The sequence below is a fragment of the Oratosquilla oratoria genome, chromosome 40, assembly GCF_046742065.1.
Source record: "Oratosquilla oratoria isolate Oo_2021 chromosome 40, ASM4674206v1, whole genome shotgun sequence".
Taxonomy (NCBI): domain Eukaryota; kingdom Metazoa; phylum Arthropoda; class Malacostraca; order Stomatopoda; family Squillidae; genus Oratosquilla; species Oratosquilla oratoria.
This window is the reverse complement of record NC_134816.1, coordinates 36,152,350-36,174,499: the sequence shown is the minus strand read 5'-3', so window position 1 is coordinate 36,174,499 and position 22,150 is coordinate 36,152,350. Positions and strand designations below refer to the sequence as shown.

The window sequence follows — 22,150 nt, the reverse complement described above, 5'->3', positions numbered from 1 at the left end:
GTTGTTGTTTTTTCGTTTTCCTTTTATGGTCTTCTAATACAACGACTTTTTCTGAATTTTATTTATTTATTTATTTATTCATTCATTTATTTATCTATTTATTATTGTTTTTATGTTGTTTTTTTTCCCTTTTATGGTCTTCTAATACAACGACATCGATGTTTGTATCGTTATTTCTTTTATCATGTTTCGTTTCGTTTCCCATTGTTTTGATGATCGCTGTTCGTATCGTTATTTTTCGTTTTCTTCCTCTTTTCGTTTTGACTTCCTTTAATTTCAGTCCCCCCTCACAATCGTGAGAGTCTAAAGAAAGATGATATGTGAAGACGGATCCTTTATTTCGCCTGTTACGCCTTTACCAAGCACCCAATCAAACTGTAACAAGCGAAAGCTCGTACTAATAAAGGTTCCTTTCTAAGATTTTTTTTTTTTTTTTTTTAGATAGAGGGGGGCTCCTCAAACTCCCCTTGAGTTTGGCGTCCCTTAAAACATCTCCATCCGGAGGTGCGGACCAGAGGGGCCGGTACCTGATCTTTGGAACAGACCCAAAATATCGCTCACTATCTCTCATTTCCTCCCATCTTTATATTATCCATTTATCTATCTATTTATTTATTTGTGTATTTATAAATTTATTTTATTTATATTATTAATTTATTTATCAACTTATTTGTTTCGATTTATCAATTTATTCATTTATTTATTCATATATATATTTATTTATGTAATTATTGATTTAACTATTTATTTTTATTTCTGCACATGGAGGGCAATATTCTAACGCCTACCCTTCCTCACGTTGTCCTTCTAGCGAGCGACTTCGAAATTAGTCCAGGCCTTTACAAATGTCCATCACGCACAAAAACCGTAAACTGCACATGCACATCACGCCAAGGCAACAAAAGCAACTCAACTCCAATATACAAGGAACTGGCCTCGTAGCCAACATGTATCCACACCCCCATTCATAAACACTCCAACAGAAAAAGAAAAATATAATTCAAATATATTACAAATCAACATCACTAACATCACAAGCAAACACACAGAGCTAAAACAGTTCCTACATAAACATAACATATGCATGGCAATTGTACAGGAACCCAATCTGGAATCCAAGGCCAAACACTAAAATGAGTGAAGAAAGACGAACAAAAAGGGTGTAGAGGTCATAAGTGGATGAGTTGAATTTGAAGGAAGACCGAGAAAGGGAATGATCGGATGGACTGAAAGGAGCATTAGACACAAAAAGAATATTTATCTTTTTATCTGTTCTATAAATGCTTGAATGAGTGAATGAGTTGGGGGAGGCTGGCCATGTAAATAAAGCGATAGGGATAAAACAGCTTCTGGCTGCCGGGCTCTGCCGTGGAGGTGCTGTGTCTTATTGCATTGCTTCTGACCCGGGCGGAGGACGGGGAGCAGGGATGGCCCCTTATCCATAAGTAGCTAGGATAAACGGGCCAACAGCTAGGTGTGGATGGGTGAAGAGTGAATGTATGCTTTGGATGGACCACCCCACTTATTAGGAGAAAGGACCTTTTGGTATTGGTATGTATCTTACATATATTTTTCCACACACCTATTCGTATCCATTAAGATGCAGTAACCTCTAATTTCATGCTTACTCCCTGCTTCCGGCGTCATCGACTTGTCGCCGTCGTCGTCGTCATCGTCTTCGCCTTCAGGTCATCACACTTCGCGACAAAATTCGAGTCGACGCTGGCATCCGGCCCTTCTGCCTTCCGAGTACCATCCGTGTCCTTGAGGGCCTCCCCATGGCCGTGTCCGGATGGGGCACTCTGCCCAATGGTGAGGAAACGACCACCAACACAAAGGGGGGGGGGCGCATTGTTCCTTTGTAACTGGTCACTGATCTCCCTCCCCCCAAAGTCCGCCCCAACCTTCGCGTTTTCGTGTTTTCCCGTTCTTTCTCTATCTATATATTTGTCTCCCTCTCTCTCTCTCTCTCTCTCTCTCTCTCTCTCTCTATATATATATATATATATATATATATATATATATATATATATATATATATATATATATATACATTCTGTCTATCACTGTCTGTGTCTCTATTACTTAGAATCTACCTGTCACGTACCCTTTTTCTTTCTCTTCTACATGACCAAAACTGACCTGCTCACCCAGCTCCTCCTCCTCCTTCCCCCTTCAGCGCCGACGTCGCAGGTGCTGCGACGAGTTCGAGTAAGCGTGACATCCCGGCAGGAGTGCAACACCAACTACGCCACCCTGGGCGACGTCTTCAGGCAGCTCTTCCCCAGGGGCATCGACGAGTCTCTGATCTGCGCCACGGCAGGACCGGGCCAGGCCGTCTGCAGGGTGAGCAAGGATTGGTCTTCCTGTGATGATACTAGCTGTGGTCCATGATCAGGGACGTACCGGTTAGCAGTGGGTCCTGCGACTCTGTGTGTGTGTGTGTCTGTCTGTGTGTGTGTGTGTGTGTGTGTGTGTGTGTGTGTGTGTGTGTGTGTGTGTGTGTGTGTGTGTGTGTGTGTGTGTGTGTGAGTGAGTGAGTGAGATCTTGGTCACAGCTTTGGTATAAGACTCATTTAATATGGATAACCCTGAAGAGATTTTCGTCTCCGTCAACATAGATTTTTAGTTATCAAAATAATCAACCGTAGACAACACACACACACACGCACTTACGCACAGGAGAGAGAGAGAGAGAGAGAGAGAGAGAGAGAGAGAGAGAGAGAGAGAAAGAAAGGGAGAGAGAAAAAAGAGAGAGAACCAAATACCTCCCTACCACATGCACACACTCTACGAGTATTCTGACACGAAATCCTTCTGCATATCCCCTCCAGACATGTCCCTGTATGTCTGGGTAAAGTTGTCTCACACCCTTTTGCAGGGAGACTCCGGAGGCCCGCTGATCTACGAGGACCCTCCCCCGGAAGGTCGCCACGAGGCCGTCGGCGTGGTCAGCGCGGGGCACGGCTGCGGTGACGTCAGCTTCCCGTCCTTGTACACGAGAATCGACGTATTCCTTGACTGGATCGACGGAGTCGTTTACGGGGCGTGCAGCGTCGCTAGTCTCAGGGCAGTGGCTAAATGATGCCTGATATTCTTTAAGGATATTTTTTTGTCTTCGTTGTAGATCAACGTCGTATACAAGAGATTCTTCTCGTCGAATCGAGGAATGGTAGTAGAAGGAGAAGGGTTAGGAGTAGGGTAATGATGACGTATCGCTGGTAAACTCGATGCGTTTACTGTCCATATCAGTAGCTGAGCTGTTGAAAGCGAAATGGCGTTGTCCAAAAAGGAAAGTACTTATTAATTTATTTCTTTATTTATTCATCTATTTATTTACGTGTTCATATATACATATATACATATATATATATATATATATATATATATATATATATATATATATATACATATATACTGTTTATATATATATATATATATATATATATACATATATACTGTTTATATATATATATATATCTATAAATATGTATATATATATATATATAATGTAGTGTCACATTTGTAAAATGAGACATATTAACCCACTGTCGTAGATTGAGATAAGATGCCCAGAAAATGTGTATATTTCGACCACTATATGTGGTCCTCTTCAGCAGAATGATACATAGTGTAGAGTGTGAGAATAAATATAGCTAAGAGGGGTACATTTGGGCACAGGGAAAAGTGAGGACTCAGGTTATATGTCGTTGATGAAGTCAGGGCGAAGGTTGACTGATAGTGAGGTCAAATCTGGCTGCTTTTGAGATGAATTTCTTTGCAGCAATTCAAGTTATGTAGTCTGGGGACCACTGACCTTTGGAGGTATTAAACATATTCCAAATTTTAATACTAATCTCTCTCTCTCTCTCTCTCTATTGCATAATTGCAATACAGGACAAAAAAAAAAAAAACAGAAAAGAAAAAACATAATCATATTACTATTTTTCCAATGGACCATGGAGGGAAAATATTGCATACTTGCATAATAATATTATTTTGTTTTTATTTACAATGATTTTGTTTTTATTTTCAATGGAAGGAAAATGGCCGATTGTTGGAGGACAAACGACCGAAGGGAAAATGGCTGCCGGATTTTGCCCGGAGGGAAAATGAACAACGACCACACGTGTGTGTGCGTGTGTGTGTATATTTACCTAAATGTATTATACGGGAAGGGGAATTATGCTCGTGGTGTCCCGTCTTCATATCTCGTTTTGTCTAGACTGCTTTTAAATTCGTGTATTGTTTTTGCACACATCACTTTCTCATCTAACTTGTTCCAAACATCTATCACCCTGTGGGGAAAGCTGTTCTTTTTCAGGTCTTTTGTGTGTGCATGTGTGTGTGTGTGTGTGTGTGTGTGTGTGTGTGTGTGTGTGTGTGTGTGTGTGTGTGTGTGTGTGTGTGTGTGTGACTCACTATGGTCTTGGATCACATGTTGGACTCGTGATCGACAGCTATTCACACCCCCCCCCCCGGGAGAGAGCTCAGAGCTCGTATATGACCGATCTATGGGTAATGCTGTGACCTTACATGCAAACACACACCCAACTCCCCGCCCACGAGAGCTGGAGTAACGACTCGAAGCGCAGCGGCACTGAAATTATTTCAGCCCTGGGCGGGATTCAAACTCGGACCGCCGTAGTGGCAGCCGGGAACGCTACCACTGCGCCGTCCAGTATGTGTGTGTGTGTGTGGGTGGGTGTGAATGTGTGTGTGTGCGTGTGTGTGTGTTTGTCTGTGTGTGTGTGTGTGTGTGTATTTACCTAGTTGTATTTACCTAGTTGTATTTACCTAGTTGTATTTTACGGGAAGGGGAGCTATGCTCGTGATGCCCCGTCTTTATATATCATTTTATCTAAACTATTTTTAAATTCATGTATTGTTTTTGCACACACTACTTTCTCATCTAACTTGTTCCAAATGTCTATTACTCTGTGATTGTGTGTGTGTTTGTGTGTGTGTGTGTCTGTGTGTGTCTGTCGTGGCCGTTAATAAAGTCCATACCTGTCAAGTCCTATGCTTTTTTTTTAGTAAATCTTACGTAATTTCTATGAGTTTCAAGACTTACGGCGTAAGTTGAAAATCTTAATCTTTTTCTCCGCATGCGATGTGTTTTTAAATGTGTTTGTTTTAAACAATTTGAAATAAATTCCCCTTTTCAAGTGTTATATAACACGTCAAGTCTTACTTTTTTTTTTTGCGTAAGTCTTGTGTATTTTTTATGAGCACCAAATAATGAAAAACAGTACTGTTTACAAGATCCTTTGTAAACAATACTGTTTTTATCATATGGTGTTAATACTGTGTCATGTATTTACATTGCGTTTTCATTCTGCATTTCTTTTGAAACAAATAAATATTGAATGACCAAAAATATAGTTTCCTTAAGGTTTAATTACCGTTTTATACACAAACTTATGGTCTCTAAACTCAAAATATTACGGCAAGACAACACAGTAGCTTGACAGGTATATTAAGTCTCTGGAAAAAGTGACAAAAAATGTAAATTTTATTAAGAAAGAAGGTCAGGTAATCGAAAAGAAATATTGGAAGTCAATCTCAATTTGCCTACTTTGGTAAGACGAATTTGGGACTCATTTGCTGCATGGCTGTGAAGCTACCTATCGATGGATTTTCTCTACAAATCTGTTGTCCCACTGCCTCGACAGTGACCACTGGATCTTTTAACACATTTCCATCACAACTTGGTTTTCCGAGTGACATGTTTGATATACCCATTGTAGGAGATTTTTACCACGCTAGTCAATTATTTTCACGGCAGGAGGCGTAAAAATAAAATTTCACCAGATTTTTTCTCACTAAACCTATTCTTGATTCACAACTGCACTATGTTTCGATATTTCCACTATTCACACTGTCTTCGTGAGTAACGACATACTATAGAGAGGAATAAGGTATTATGAGACATGGTATGAATACTGTATGAGACAGGCATCTCAACGTGATGCAGCAAATGCCTCCTCATATTTCTTACTCGATTAACTGTGACTAGTGGTGGGCAGCTACCGGTAAAGTTACCGGTTTTATCGGTAACAACCTTAACGGTAGCTTACCGGCAAAAATTCTGCTACCGTTAAGGTTCCGTTAACCGATAAGCTATACCATAACACTCGGAGAGCGGTAAGCACGTCTCGGCTTGGTGGTACTGAGTGACGGTACTGACGGTAGTGGTGGGCAGCTACCGATAGTTACGGGTTTTATCGGTAACAACCTTGACGGTAGCTTACCAGCAAAAATTCTGCTACCGTTAAGGCTCCGTTAACCGATAAGCTATACCATAACACTCAGAGAGCGGTAAGCACGTCTCGGCTTGATGGTACTGAGTGACAATACTGACGGCCCACTGTACCGCTAATTTTACTGGTTAAACTTTTACCATTAAGCAAGTATGTACCGCTAAGGTCTCGGTAATTATTTTACCATTAAAACAGTTTTTTTTTTTTTTGCATTTTTGTCAATTTCTCAATAGAATTAATGTTATTTCTGTGATCAGCATACGAAATTATATTAATTGTGAAAGTTTCATCGAAAAATTCCGCGTGTCGCCAAATGAAGACTCATATATGTATATATATATATATATATATATATATATATATATATATATATATATATATATATATATATGCTAGTGATGAAAATGCCAATATGCTTCTGTTTCTAAATAAGAATATGAACTAATTTGTATGAAAAGATAATTGAGGAAATAAATAAAAAATATGCTAACAATGAAATCTAATATATCCTTGAGTATTCACCTTGGTCTTTGGATCACGTGCTGGGCTAATTTGTATGAAATAAGTATTAAAACAAGGGAACATTAAAAGCAGTTTTTAGGAAAACATCTATTACAAATTAGTCAGTTTAGGTTAGTTTTTAAGAAAACATTTATTACAATTTAGTCAAAGCTTTATATGTGTATGTGTGTGTATTAACAAAACTCCCACTCCCACATGCACCCTCCAAACATAGACCCATGCATGCAGAGGCGGACAAAAGTTTATACACCACAGACACCCTCCTTTCACTCACTTGCGCGGTAGATAGCATACTAAAGTAGCACCAATTAAAGTATGACTTTTTCCCTTTACAATGACATAACAATCAAAATAATATGTAAAATAGAACCAGACATATAGCTTATTAAAGAACAAAAACATTGATTTTTCAGGAGAGACAGTTAAACTGGGAGGCTGGATACTGTAGATAGGCGGCATGCTTCTACCTCTAACTTTGATAACGCACTGATATCTATAAAATTCAAAATCATGTGTTTACTGTTGAGAATCATAGCTTGCTTCCGATTGGTGGGAGGAGTTGCCAGATATCTCCATAAACACAATATCGTAAACAAAATAGAACTGGCTATCGAAATTTTTACTTTATTTCAATATACAGAATATGCAATGGGGTTGTGACTACACACCATAGTAGGATGAAATTTGTTTAAAGATTTAAGTCATAAAGGCGACTACTACCTCACGAGTCTTTTACCGGTAAAATACCGGTAATTCCGGTAACGGCATTGTTGTTTACCGGTAATTCCGGTAACGGCATTGTTGTTTACCGGTAATTCCGGTACTGAGATTAGCGGTATTTGCCCAGCACTACTGTGACCACAGTGACTGACATACCTGATTTCTTCCAGGCTGATGTTGCCCATGTATACAAAGATCTAATATTTTTGTTCTATTTTACAATTTTAAGCAAAACTCATTGTACTAATAGTTCTGCATATTCATATACTGAGACTGATTGACATATTAACCTTGAAAAGATAGAATTCGACAGATAACCACTTTTTGTGACTTCTTCCTGTAACTTTTTTACCGTGAATTTTCTACTTGTGTGTGTGTGTGTGTTGCTCCCTTACATTATCCCACCCACCCCATTTATGGGGAAATGATAAAAACAAATCATGCAAAAATGCAACTCATTACATTAATGAAAACCTATTTACTTTACGAAATAGACAAATACTACGAAATTGCAAACATTGTAGAAATATGATAACGATTTAACATTTTCACAAGAGTTGGTCACAACTATTTTTCACTTAGGAAAAGAAATAGAAGGTTGTGGTAAGTTACTAATTACTGTACAACATAAGTTTGAAAAACGTTGGGGAAATTTCTTGAATGTTTCAAACGAGGCTATACGGTTTCTTTATTCACTTAATTAAAAAAAAATCCTGTACGTGGGTTTGATGGCTGTTACTGTAAGTATTATTTAAAGTTGCAATATTAAACAAACAGTCTTACATGTGTATACTGTCGCGTGTTAAAACTAACGTCGTTGTAATCCACTGTACAGCAGCGTCGGCCGTAGTAGAGGTGTGTTTACTAGTTCGGTCGGTTGAAGACCTGACCTAAATACCAGATGTACGATATTTCGATCAGCGACGAAAACACCACCTTCGTGGCCCATGCGTGTTACTTATTTCTATTACAAAGGTTACACAACACCTCAATCCTCTTTTTAAGAGGATTTAATATTTTCAAGCGACTGTCTTCCTTCTCTTACCTTTATCGCTCATGACCCAGCCACATGCAAGGATCATTCACATCCTATTCGAGGATATTGGAGGCCCAAGGATAATTTCATTTTTGACACCCCACTCCACCCCATCACCCCATCATCACCACCACACCTCCCACAACCTACTTTCATCTGAATAACTATATTTTTACTACCGGGACAGTGATAGATTATATATGTATATATATATATATATATATATATATATATATATATATATATATATATATATATATATATATATTCGGATCCCTTACATTAGACTTTTAGATATACAGATTTCTTTAATGTAAACAAAATTGATGAATTAATCTTCTGTTATTAGAAGTTATGTGGTGCGCCTGGGAACCTTTTAGAGGGGTTGGCCAAAATCAGCCAATTCTTTTATACAATAATGTTCTCGCGTGCCAACAGAGTAAAATTACAGGCTTCGTACACGTATGCCCCCCTCCCCCCCCACACACACACCTCTTCGGAATCCGTCCTTTACTTTTAAGGATTTCGAATCAGAAGGCCTAGTAGTCAAATATTTTGGTTAATGTTATGGTATCATTCCAATGAAAATGATTGCTGCAATTTGCAGAACTTTAGGTTAGGTTAGTATACTTTATGAAGTATATCTATGTCAAGTATACTTTATAAATCAAATGCCGTTCAGTGTATACAATAAGCCAGTATTTTATATTCATTTATAGAAAGTGGTTCATTGTAGTCAGAGAGCATTCCAAATTCTGTTTTAAATTTCAGCTTGTTCAACTACCCTTTCACCTATATTCCTAGAGTTGAGTGAACATAAGAACATAAGAATGAAGGAGACTGCAAGAGACCATAGTGCCTACACTAGGCAGTTCCATGTCCATTACCACCTGTCATGCCCATCCATTTTTCTCAGAATTTTTTTTCTACAGTACATCTTACAAATTTTCTAACTATCGAGGCTTCTTATTAGTGGGCTTTTTGTCTACTGGGCTTTCTGACTACAGCCTCTGAGTATAGCATTGGAGCCTTCTCCTCACCTCCTAAAGGCCAAATCCGCAGCCCAGTGCATCATGCGATTACCGATGGTCCTACAAAAGAAGTTCGAGATTATTAGTTATCTTTTTTTAAGGTGAGCTCTGGGATTCGCGTGCCAGAAAAAAGTCGTTAGTGTGCCAGTTTGCCCACGCGTGCCAACCGTTGCCCACCCCCTGGTCCATACACTAAGTCTCCTACCGCCACCACCCTAAGGGCAAATGAAAATCAACCGAAACATACCACTGACATAGCAAAGCAGCTCGGAAAATATCTACCCACCCTCACCGAAAAAAAAATAGCATTTCAAAATAAACACTTAGGGTAAATGTGTCTAAACAATCACGAGCATGGTTGGTTAGTCCAGATGGACGTGTTCCATATACACGCGACTTTCCTATATAGACGCGTTTCGGATTGACGTAAATATATATAATTATAATAAACATAGAGTAAATGTACACTGTTTTAACAAAATAGTTACTATGTTCACTTAAAAAGTTGCATAAGTAAATGTTTCTGCGTTCTTGTTTCTGCATGGTTTAATTTTGCATCAACTAGTACCGTCATGATCGTGAGGAACTATCGCGTTCCCAGTCGTCAGAAGCATCGACTGTGTTGGAAACTCATATATTCTTCCAAATCCTTTCCATTTTTTCCAAGCTTCTCTCTTACATCTCCTTTTAACATATTCAGCCTTTTTCCTCTCTGCTGTGTATGCAGCCATGTCGGTATCCAGACAAAATGTCACACGACATAATGTCCACAGACACAATTCACGAGCTTGTGGATGCCCTGAAGATAGAACAGGGCAACACTGGGCTTATCATGAGCCGGGCAAGACTCGGGACATGTCACAACCTGTCAAATACAGGACCAGTGTCTGACTCATCTCCGAGAGCAATACTTTGCTAAAGATACATCAACAGAGAAATTCTTGGACTCTTTGCAACATCTGATTGCTCACTACTAATTCATTTCACATAGTGTACAATAAATTATGCGCGTCAAATACTCACTTTTATATCACAAATTTCCTCTAGTGCAATAAGTATGTAGAATGTATACTGAAATAATTATAATTTATGGTAGTATATACAAAGTGATAAAAATAACTAATGCAGACAATAGCAGATATCATTTATGAAATGCGCTTAACTGGTACGCGTCTATTTGGCACGCGTCCATTTGGCATGACACCGAGAGGTTGGGTGTAGGATACTGTGCAGGGATTCCTTTATCATGTGCAACGTTTATCTATTAGTATGGTCGGCTGGTCGCTCGGGTCTTATCATTCTGAATTATACTCGTCTTCAGGCTTCTCTGAGGTCTGGTTTTATCAAATTGGGACACTACAGTCTGAGGATGACAACAGGGTATCTTGGTTGTAATTTTCATTTTACTAGTAAAATCAACAAGATGTTGGAAAAACAGCAATAATAAAATCACCTGTCAATTGATTAATTAATGGCTAAACCTGTTTTCTTACACACGAACTCATCAATGTCCGAGAACATAGCGGAGAACTAGCAACGTTGGGCAAACTCCACATTTACTTCTCTAAACAGTAACTAGTCGTAAGGTCGTCTATGCTGAAATTAGCAATAAGAAAATAACAACCTGGGGTTAATTTACCCACAGGTTAAGAATTTCAGATCAGCGAGGGCAATAGATTAAGTAGTTAGAGCGTGGATTGTACTTTCTTACTTCACATTTTCGGGAACTTATGATTAGCTAAGTTGGAATATGGGAGTGGTCGAAAGTCGCTATCAATGTAGAGATTGCGATTTTTGTGTCGTTTACTTTATCAACCCAATATATTCTTGTCGTCTTCGTATTCCTTCCATTATTTCTAATGTATTACCATAGTGTACAATAAATGATGCGCGTCAAATACTCACATTTATATCACTTCCAAATTTCCTTAGTGCAATAAGTATGTAAAATGTATACTGAAATGATTATAATGTCAAATAGTCTATGGTGTCGTTTGGATTGATGTGTCTGCCAGGGTCAAATTTTGTCACAGTGAATTCTTGATTCTAGTTATACTGTTGCTGCATTGCATCTGCCCCAGGCAGTGGGCAGGAGATAGGGATGGCGACTTCATCCACGTAGAGCTAAGTAAGATGAAAGGAAGGAGAGTGGTGGATGGGAGTGGATGCAACTGATTCTTCTTCTTTCCACCTCTGAACGCCCATGGGTACAGTTACAGTATATCTGGCAACCGAGCAAGGTCGTTGCCACTCTTGCTTTATTGAGTTGATTTACACACGTTCATAAAATATGAAGCTCCAAGCATGCACTTTCAACTTTGATCAGAATGCGAATCATCTGGAAGAATTTAAATCCAGATCCATCCTATTTTAGTTTTGCTCTTTCATGCTCAGCTCAAATCTAAACTTTAATTGGGCCTATTTTCACCGTTTAACACGTATAATCTCGAACAAGGATGTTACATATACTACTGGGTTAATTTGTAAATTGCAAGTGCTCTTAGAACAAGTTGAGTTCTGTTGAAGTCACCCATTTCCGTTGTTTTATTGAATCATAACTAAAAGAAAGTGGACCTTGACTAGATTTAAACAGTGACCTTATTATTATTCATCTTCAAAGTACAGAGCTGTAATACAGAATTCAACAATACATGGGTTTACCATAATCTAATATTTACTTATGTATCAAATTGTGAGTGTTGTTCTAGTATCACGCAAACACATTTTTCACTTCTTTCATTCTAGCATTTCAAAGACCCATTTTCAAGGAATTTTTTACACTAGGTTTGGATATAATAGGACCTATTAAACAACGTAAATTCGTGTTAAATATCCGTGGTTGCGTAATTCTGTAATTTTACCGGATCGTGCATCATTCAATAATGAACATTGAACGTTATTTTTGTAATACAACAAATATCAATGGTGATTATGGTGAGGTGGGAACACAAATGAAGAAATAACTTAAGATATCAAATTCAGTTGAGCTAAGGTCTAACTCTGTGGTAAATGTAGCCTGAAAATACGTCCAAAATATTTATTGACAATGTATGCAGGGGGGTGACATGACCCCCACATTGAAATAAAACCCCAATGGACGTAATCTACTTCCCTTTTCTTGCATTTGAGCTCCTTCCGTCTCTCTGTTAACTGTTCATAGAATTTGACATCCTGTCTACACATAAACTTTAGTATAACTTTATTCTTACTGCAGATCTGGGCTGCAACATAATCGAGGCATACATGATGTTATTTTACATTGTTTTTGAACATATACGTGGACAAACAGTTTCAATAGGCTGTCTATAATTTTCTAAATTAATGCCAATTAACAATTAATAATAATGTTAGAAATTATGTAATGTAGCCTACTCCTGGCTCTATCTTCTCACCGGAGCCGGTTTATCACGCCATTGAATTCAGTGTAAACGTGTTATCCACCATTAAAAGTATGGGACGTATCCTCTCATCATTTAAGACCTTACACTTTCATAATTAAATCTAGATATCAGATTATATTATTTCCTGTCTCTCCGTTTCAAAATTGCACTAGTGCGATTGAAGGGATTGGTGGAGAGGCAGGGGTGGAGATGCGTCTTGTTGTTCCCCCGGTACTTGCTACCCCCTCGTCACCCTCCCTTCTCTCCGCGTGAATCACCGCAATCCCTGTAGATGGCAGCACATCGTAATGGCGGAGGAGCAGGTAGCTACCAAAACATACTTTTCTTTCTTATGTTATTTTCTGTAGTCAACATATCTTGTTGTCTTTAGCCACTCTTACGCATGTATAACATGTGTAGCATATATAATTTTAATTTTGAAGGAATTTATGAATGAAAAGGCACTTTAAATCTTTGTTAAACTTGTGTCGAATTTCGTCATTTTGATGGGTAGCCAAGCTCGAACAGTCTCCGTGCTTGACAGCCTGTGGTTTGATATAATTCACGGTGACTGAAAATATCCATATCTTGGGTATGTAGAAGAATGTCCGTTAAGTAAATTAGACTGGTTTTTCGAGTTGTTTCAATATCAAACATTATTTCGGAATTTTTGCTCATCTGCGACGTTTTGTTAGATTATGTCATTATTAGCTTTTAATTACAGTTTGGAAGAGGCTTTCAGTAAAGCTTTTCATCAACTGTTTGCTATAAAGTGATTGTATCAAGGTAAAAGTAGGAGAGTCCTTGCGTACGTACGCTTGAGACGCAGTTTGGTTTTGTTGTCTCCATGATACAAGTCATATCTAGGCCGCAGAGTCGCAAAGAAAATGTTTCTTGGGTTATTTTTATCCTGTTCGCTTAAGCAGACTAGTGACGTTAGAGAATAAAGCATTTAATCCAGAAAAATAGTCTGGTGCCTTAGCGAAATAAATTTAATTGAATCTTTAATTGAAGAGGGTCTTGGTCTTGTTATGGTAGTGCAGCTGATAGGGTGGGCTTCCCTATAAAAAGATTGCCAGCAAGAACGTGTTTCTAGTTTTTCTCTGTTATGTAGATTACAGATCATTCCCTTTGAAGTATTCTCTACGATGTTGTTATGGGCAACAAAGTAAAATGTATTTTTAAGATGAATGAGGAGCAAGTATAAAACTTTATTCCATACATGTTTTCACAAGTTAGGTGGAGATTGATCAAGTTCAGTTTATGATAAGTCAAATTAGCTAATAGTTGTACCTGTGTAATAGTATATTGCATTGATGTATACAGAAATGGATATGTAGTTATACTGTCTTAATCAGATGAGAAAGAAAACAGCATTACATATAACCTGATTAAAAATTTGACCAATACAAAGGAGTACAAAACTGATCCAATTTTGTGGGACAATAGTACAACATTGAAATTATGAAGAATAATTAGTCTTTGAAAATGTGAACACCAAATTTTGATATGCTTTAAAGGTGTTTTTATATAAGATTACTATTGTTACCTTCAAGTTCTACTGACAGGAAACTGGAAGCCCCACAGGAACCAGCACCAGTCTGTAGGTCCTCCCATAGATCTCTTTGGAGAAGATTGGACTTTTGTCTTTGTTTTATTAGTGTAGGTCATTGTGTGTCACTGGGTAGCAGGAGAGGAACTGCCCACATCTATGAGGTTTTTTATGTGAAAAAGTTGAGTGGTTGAGAGTTGAGAGTTCTTGGGTCTAGTGGAGAGACAGAGTGCAAGATGTACGTGTGTGCATGATTATCTTTGTTTAAAGACACTACTGTGTGTGTGTTTGTATCTCTAAAGATGTTATATTGAATATTAATTAACATAAAGGTATTAATGTTGAATGGCAGATAATAAAGGCCAAGAAATTTAGAATGGTTACTGTAAGATGTGGTGCTGAATTTTTGAGAAGTAACAAAGACCCTTTCTTATGGAGAAGAGAATGAATAAACAAATTCATATCAAAAGAACTCTTCAATCTTGTTATGGGGGTTAGTGTACATAAGAAAATAGGAGTATAAAGTAGTGGAAGGTACAGCTGAAATAATGGAGAAAGTGATAACTGATAAAAAAAAATCTCAACAAATTGTGGAAAGTGAGATTGCTGTACAAGATGCAACATGCTGTGTCTTGCAATCCCTAGAATCACAAAGAAAGTAGCTTGTGAATACCAGTTAAATGTAGACAGCCAATCATATTACATATAAATGCTAGACATGTTGCAGATGTAGCTAATGGCTACAGACAATATAAATCTTGGCCATCTTGAAAAGATAAGTAGACTTGTAAAACTTGGAACTCTTTTCCACTGGTTTAATCAGTGGAAACAAGATGTAAAGTGCAAGCTAAGTTCTATGATTGAAAGCTATGAACATATAGTTTGTGATTTACCAAGTGGAAAGATAAAGAAAAGTGAAGCAAGGGAGGAAGTTAATTTGTAAATTAAAGTAAAAAAAGTGAAAATGAAGGAATATTGTATAACAAGAAAATTTTAATAAGGAAAATGGGAAAAAATTGAAAGTATTAGATGCATTTGATAAGGTCGCTTTATAGCTTTAATGAACATGGATAACTTTGAAATGGCCAAGGTAACTGTAATGACAAAGGTTAGTGCTTTCTTTTTTTAACTTTTCAAGTAGCTTTTTATATTCTTCAATCATATATGATCACCGGTTGAATAAACCATGTAATAAGAGCCTCCTCCCATACATTCACCCACCTCCTTCAGATATTAAAAAAATAATAATAATAATAAATTCATTGTTGATGTTACTAGTCCTAGAGCTTGAGAATATTCAGCACCACATTGGGATATGTTTCCTTGTATAGGAAGGCACGAGAATACTAGAGTATAGTGGTTCCATCCAGAAACAAAATTTTAAAGTACTATTATTTTGTCATGTCCACTTTACTTTCATGGTGGACAAGGTAGACATGTAAATGCAGTAAAAAATAATGGTGAACACTTACTTGACCACCATTTTGTGGGATTGGTTATTTGTGTTAAGATTAGCTTTCCACAATATTTACAGGAAAACTAATTATTGAAACATCTTGTGTCAGAGGCTTAAGTCTATTTAAACAAATGTGATTTCTATACTAATAGTCAGCCATCTGACCAAACATAAATAGAACATTCTTTCAGTGCTTTATGTTATATAACTTGTGCCTGGAAACAAAAATAGAATCATCAGCTTGTCATCTGTTTATGGCCAAATGCAAAGCATTTCATACAAAAGGCAAAGTGGAGATGTCAGAAATGTTATAAAATGGCAGATATATTCACACTTGCCAATAATGCCATTGTCATACATGAAAAGGCCTTTCAACCCCCATAGTAGGAGGGAGGTTGTGTCAAAGAATGCACTCAACATCCATCATACACATAACCCAATTATATTAATTGCTTTTCCTGTCTTGGCATCTCTTATTCACCAATCTGTTCAGGGTAAAGACAATGCAATAATGTACAGTACTGACTGCCATAATTGTTTACCACCCACAGCTTGTTATACAGTGACTACCTCTCTTTGCCTATAAACTTGCCATTTTACTAACTTGTGGCTCACAGTATTTATGATATTTGGCAGAATGAGGTAAGTGTCATATGAATCTCAGATGAAAATATTTTCCTAACTTTACTGCAAGTCTTCTGCAAGAAAGACGAGGGATAACAGATTGATTGAGTGATTGATCCTAATTATGTTTTCATATATTTCAAGGGTTTGTGATGTCAGTTTGTTCAAGAAATTCATAGATTTATCCTCCCCTCCCCCTCCTATCTTTTGAACACCTACACTTCCCCCATTATTGATTAGGGTAGAGGTGAGTTCACATAAATAGTGGCATCCATAGCAGTTGGATATAAGAATCACAAGAATAAAAAAAAAAAAATTACCAAGAAAATTAATATATAAATTGTGCAAACCTATACCCTAGAAATAACAAGGGGGGGAAATGAGATTGATTTGTGAACAGTGAAATATAGGACAATATATGTTTAGTGTGTCAGTCCATGGAAAACCGCTGTGCCTAAGATCAGAATGTGTAATGTCCACATGAAGGATGATGGAGACCTGCAGCTCCCGGGAAAACTCTGCCAGTTTAGCCGATAAGGCACTTGATGAAGAGGATTTTGTAAAACTGATTGGTGTGAATAGGACAGTATTATTTACCTGATTGCAACATTCAAGAAAGCTACAATGTGTTTTGTGTTGTTGCATTTAGTACATAGCCAGGCAAATTGTGATTTGGTACCATTTCAGTGGAATATTATAGGAATCCCTATGCTATTTGTCTTGTGAGTTATTTCTAGCTGGTTTCGATTGTGGGTATTTTTGTATTATAGAAGCAGATGGTCTAGTTAGGAGTATATTATTTTCTGATATTTGTATTTACCTAACTGTAATATACTGGGAAGGAACTGTACTCATAGTGTCCCATCCTTTTTTACCACTTTTGTTTGCATTTTTGTAAATAAGGGCTTCAGGTTCCATGTGTATGCATTTCTACTTGTATAAATGTCCGTGTAGTGATCAAAATTACTTCCCATGTTTCTGTGTTTAGAAAATTAAAATATTATTAGACATGAACTATTAAGGATTAAAAGTAATAATATTTTCACTGTAGCACAAACACAAAATTGTGGCTCTGAAGTACCACTAACCCCCCCAGCTTCCCATATGAACAATGCCACCCCACCCCTCAATAGTTAGGTTATTGACCAACTGTTTTTGAAGAATTTCTTCCAGCCTAAACAAACCAAACTTGGTCAGGTTATATAGTAATGTATTCACCCAACAAATGTATTACAGGAACACAGGTGTGAAGTCACAAATAGGATGTTGGGGGGGGGGGGGATCCAGTCCATAAAGCTGCTGTAGATTTGTAACAGACAGTCTTTGATTTGTCACTTCCAGACAAAGCCATCCTTAGTTTGAGCACATTTCATCCAGTTCGTCTTGTAAGTAGCACACTTCACTTCTGGTGAGGTCTTGCTGTGGTCCAGTAATCAAGTAAAGAATCTTCACCCCGACTTTGCTTGCACAAAGAATTTCCACTCTATATGATATGACACAACATTGTGTGACAGTAACTATATGTGGAATTAGAACTACCTGCAAAGTGTGAAAATTCACAATGGCTGCCCCACTTTTATATATATATATATATATATATATATATATATATATATATATATATATATACACATATATACAATTATTTCAGAAATGCAGTAAACAACATTTAAGGGGTATCACTGTTCTTATTTGTTAAATACTATGATGTGGAAGTTTAGTGTGTTCTTACAAATTGCTGATCCACAATAACAGGGTGCTTCCGTCCAAATCCTTTGCCAGTAGCTTTTCTATATTGTGTTTCTTATTTGTCTATACTAAAAAGTGTTTTTGTATGAAGAGCGAAGGTAATTTGTATCAGTGTGAGGCAAAATATTTTAGTGGGCGCTTTTTTGACAGTGATGTTGAGACATTTTGTCAGGTTGATGTAAGTGGAGTAGGAAACACAGGAGTCTTAGTCTTGAGTTTATTCCTGACTAGTTTTGCAGGTGTGCTTTTTCCAAGAATACCTCCGAAACAAGTCAGGAGTAAACTCAAGACTAAGACTCCTGTGTTTCCTACTCCACTTACGTCAAATAGTCTGATGTAAACAATATGACTAGAGATGGGTGTGTGTGTGTGTGTAGATATTCTATAATGCTGGCCATAATTCTAATTTAAGGTGAATTTACTGTGGCTCATGTGGGAGTTGCAAAAATGAGTTGTTACTAATAACTCCACTCTGCATATGTGCTCTGGTGTTGTGCTGCATGTTTGGGGTGGGAAGTTGTGTAATGATGTTCATGAAGAAAAAAAAAATCAAAATTCTCATACCAGATTTTGGAAAACCCAAACAACAGTACCTTTGCTAGTTTTAAGCTTAGAATTTTGGAATGATACAATAAAATATTAGAAATAAACTGAAAAAAAAAACTAGTCTATGCCATTCATCGGGTAAAATAATTTTTGCTGACAATGAACCATTGGTATATGTAACATACATAAAAACAATGCCTAATGCAAACTGAATGCATGTAACTCGACAGTTGGCGGACATGACAAAGGTTGTTTTATCAATGCCCCTATCCATATTTTTCCTAGTCCCATCCTCTTAAAAGTTAAGTGTGTAAGACAAATATTTAAACAAAAATTCTACATTTGGTAATAAGTAATAACTAAAACATCACTTGTTTTATTACATATGCTTGAGTTACGCATAGAACAGTATCATACGTTTTCTTTGGCATGTGCAATTACCCAAAATAGAAAATGGTACAAAAAATCCAGACTATTTGACTATTTGGGATTATAATTTTCTCTCTCTCTCTCTCATTACAATTTTGTAATTATTTCTCTTTTCTGTACTTTTGCACTTGAATGCTGGCCAATAAGAGGTTAGGATTATCCCAAAACATGGATTATTGGTGCCCAGATTTTAGAGCTTTTACTATACAGGATACTAAACATATAGTACTAAGTATCCTATTCAGTGCTTAGCTTTTGTGTGTTTGATACATTGTTTATATAATAATTTGTTATTGATAGTATTTACACCCCTGTTGCATTAAAGTTTAGTGCTGTGAAGTAAGTTAGTGTGACTTTTATTATTTATTTTTTATTATTATTATTATTTATATATATATATATATATATATATAAATTTATTTGGTTGGTGTAATAGGTTGGGGCCATAACTTCAGAAAGATCCGTATTTCAAGAAACCCAGACAGGGTTGCATCTATTATTAATCCTGATCTTTGAAGTTTTGTTTTATAGTGAGCTTAATAAGGTGATGGTTTTAAGCTTGAGTAATATCAAAAACAAAAATGGTGAACAATAATGAACAACATTCTTTTAGTGGAGATAGTCATCAATCATTAAAAAAAATGATGCAATGATTTAGTTTATAAGAGTTGTCACTGAAATGTCAGCTGCATACATGCTGTCAGTTTAACCCCTTCGATACGATGACACCTACGTAGGCGTCATGAGGAGCAAGTGGGTACATGAGGATGCCGATGTCGGTGTCTTGATTTATATATATTGTAGTTGTACCTGCGTGACCCCCATACTCTGTAAACTGGCTTCATCATATTTTCTATGGTTATCAAAATTCACGGGTGAAAGAGAACGAGCAATACAGTAGTAACTTTATTTTTTATAATGGGAATATTATGACGCAACATCGCACGTCTGGCAGCTAATGCTGCCCGCGAGATTTTGGCCCGTAGTGAAGGGGTTAAGAGAATACTAGAAAATGTAATTTGAGAGGCTATGGTCAAGAATAGTTAATCATAAATGAAGCATATAAATTGTGAACTAAAGTCAGTGATATAGTGAGGACATTGACAAACGAATTAATGAAGCCCACCAGAGAAAAATGAATTGGCCCCTACTACAGGTTGAAAATAAATGCCAAATCTAAGATAAATATTGGTGTTTGGAAGACTATTTTCTACTGACCACTAGCAAAAGCTTGATTTTGGACACACACTCACTCACACTTGAACAAACTTTCAGTTTGTTCCAGATATCTATTACTCATAGCTTTCCACACAGAGAAATAGATATCTGGAACAAACTGAAAGAGGAAACAGTGAGTACTAAAACTATACATGACTTTAAAAAAAAAATGGATGCGGAAAGATACAACAGATACTATGAGCATAGCTCTCCTGCAAAATAGAACTATGTAAATTCACACACACAATGTATGTGTGTGTTTATTTACCTAGTTGTATTTTATGGGAAGAAAGCTATGTTCACAGTGACCCACTTTTGTATCTTTCAGCATCCAGTTTGATCTAAAATTCTTGTATAGTTTTTGCACTCACTGTTCCCTCATTCAGTTTGTTCCAGATATCTATCACTCTGTGGGAAGCTATTATTTTTCAGATCTCTTCTGTAACTATCCTTTTTAAATTTCTTTTCACGTCCTCTTGTTTTTCTCCTATCCCACTTGAGTAAATCATCTCTATCAAGGACTTCCATCCCTTTCATAATTCTGTAGATGGTTAGTAGGTCTCCTCATTCTCTTCTTTGTTCCAGGGTTGGTAAATTTAGTTTATCCAATCTTTGTTCGTATGTCAATTTGGATGGTGTTAGTGCCATCTTTGTCGTTGCTCTTTGAATTCTTTCTAATATCTTTATGTTCTTTTTAGTGCTTGGTGTCCATAGTGTACTCCAATTTTGGTGTGTGTGTATATGTATGTAATCAAGTCCAGCAGTCATGAAGCTTCAGTCCAGGGACCTCATTGAAAGAGTCCTGTCTACTACAATTTTGCAAGACGGTTCCAAATGAGTCTCTCTATGAGGTCCAAGGATGGAAGTTTCATGACAGCTGGATTTGACTATTTGAAAGGCTTCACTGCACCTAGTGATTTGTTACATAATATATAGTGGGAGGGGTGGAGTTATTTTTTTGGGGATCACATGAAGAATTGTCATTCAACCTAACCAAACCTAACTTTACCTAACCTAACCCTAACGTAACGTGATCTTTATTCCACTGTGGATATTTTGCGTACTGGGGTGACAATACTAAAGGTGGGATCTCATGGGGAGATGAATCTTCATGTGGGCATTCTGGGGTGACAAATCTTCATGCGGCCCATTTTTTGAAGATACATACATATACCAAGGCTTTTTCCCCCTTACAAAGGGGGTAGCCAAAAAGAAAAAGGCATAAAATCATTCCATCCCTGAAAACACTCCACACCCCTCCACCCTCCCTCCTATCTTAGCACCTCCTGAATGATGGGTCATCCCTGCACCTTGTCCACTGCCCTGGGTCAGAAGCAGTGTTGCAAGACACAGCACATCCACAGCAAGGCCGCTTCATTAAATCGGCGACCCCCCCTCTCCGTCCCCCCATTGCATAAAGTGAGAGGACGGGGAGAAATCCCTTTGGGCTGCGTCAAAATTTGCTCACACATACTACCTCACCCCCCATCCACCCGCTCATTCCACCTCATGCAATCACATCATCCATATACAACCATTCTCCATTCACCCCTGTCTTCTGTCCTCTCCCGTCCTTCCTCAACAGACATTCCCCTCTTCCACAAAGCCCCCTTCACCCCATCCA

At 37.4% G+C, this 22,150-nt stretch overlaps 2 protein-coding genes across 6 annotated transcripts in view; both read left to right on the top strand.

Moving 5' to 3' along the window:
• Positions 1-2,127: 2,127 nt before the first annotated feature.
• Positions 2,128-3,085, top strand: LOC143020533 (clotting factor G beta subunit-like). Its single transcript, XM_076176964.1, has 2 exons — positions 2,128-2,346; positions 2,882-3,085. The coding sequence occupies exons 1-2, from the start codon at positions 2,128-2,130 to the stop codon at positions 3,083-3,085; spliced, it is 423 nt and encodes a 140-aa protein (XP_076033079.1).
• Positions 3,086-13,118: 10,033 nt separating this feature from the next.
• Ranbp16 (Ran-binding protein 16) overlaps positions 13,119-22,150 on the top strand; it is a 79,875-nt gene continuing 70,843 nt past the window's right edge. For all 5 annotated transcript variants that reach the window (XM_076177514.1, XM_076177512.1, XM_076177510.1 and 2 more), the window contains exon 1: positions 13,119-13,275. In XM_076177514.1, coding sequence (XP_076033629.1) covers positions 13,261-13,275 — 15 coding nt within the window. In that variant the 5' untranslated portion in view covers positions 13,119-13,260. The remainder of the gene's footprint in view (positions 13,276-22,150) is intronic.

What these genes read in the sequence shown, in the direction of transcription:
- LOC143020533 (XM_076176964.1), top strand. Translation starts at nt 2,128, where the DNA reads ATGACCAAAACTGACCTGCTCACCCAGCTCCTCCTCCTCCTTCCCCCT. An exon ending in CGGGCCAGGCCGTCTGCAGG is followed by an intron (nt 2,347 to 2,881) that starts GTGAGCAAGGAT and finishes ACCCTTTTGCAG; the next exon opens with GGAGACTCCGGAGGCCCGCT.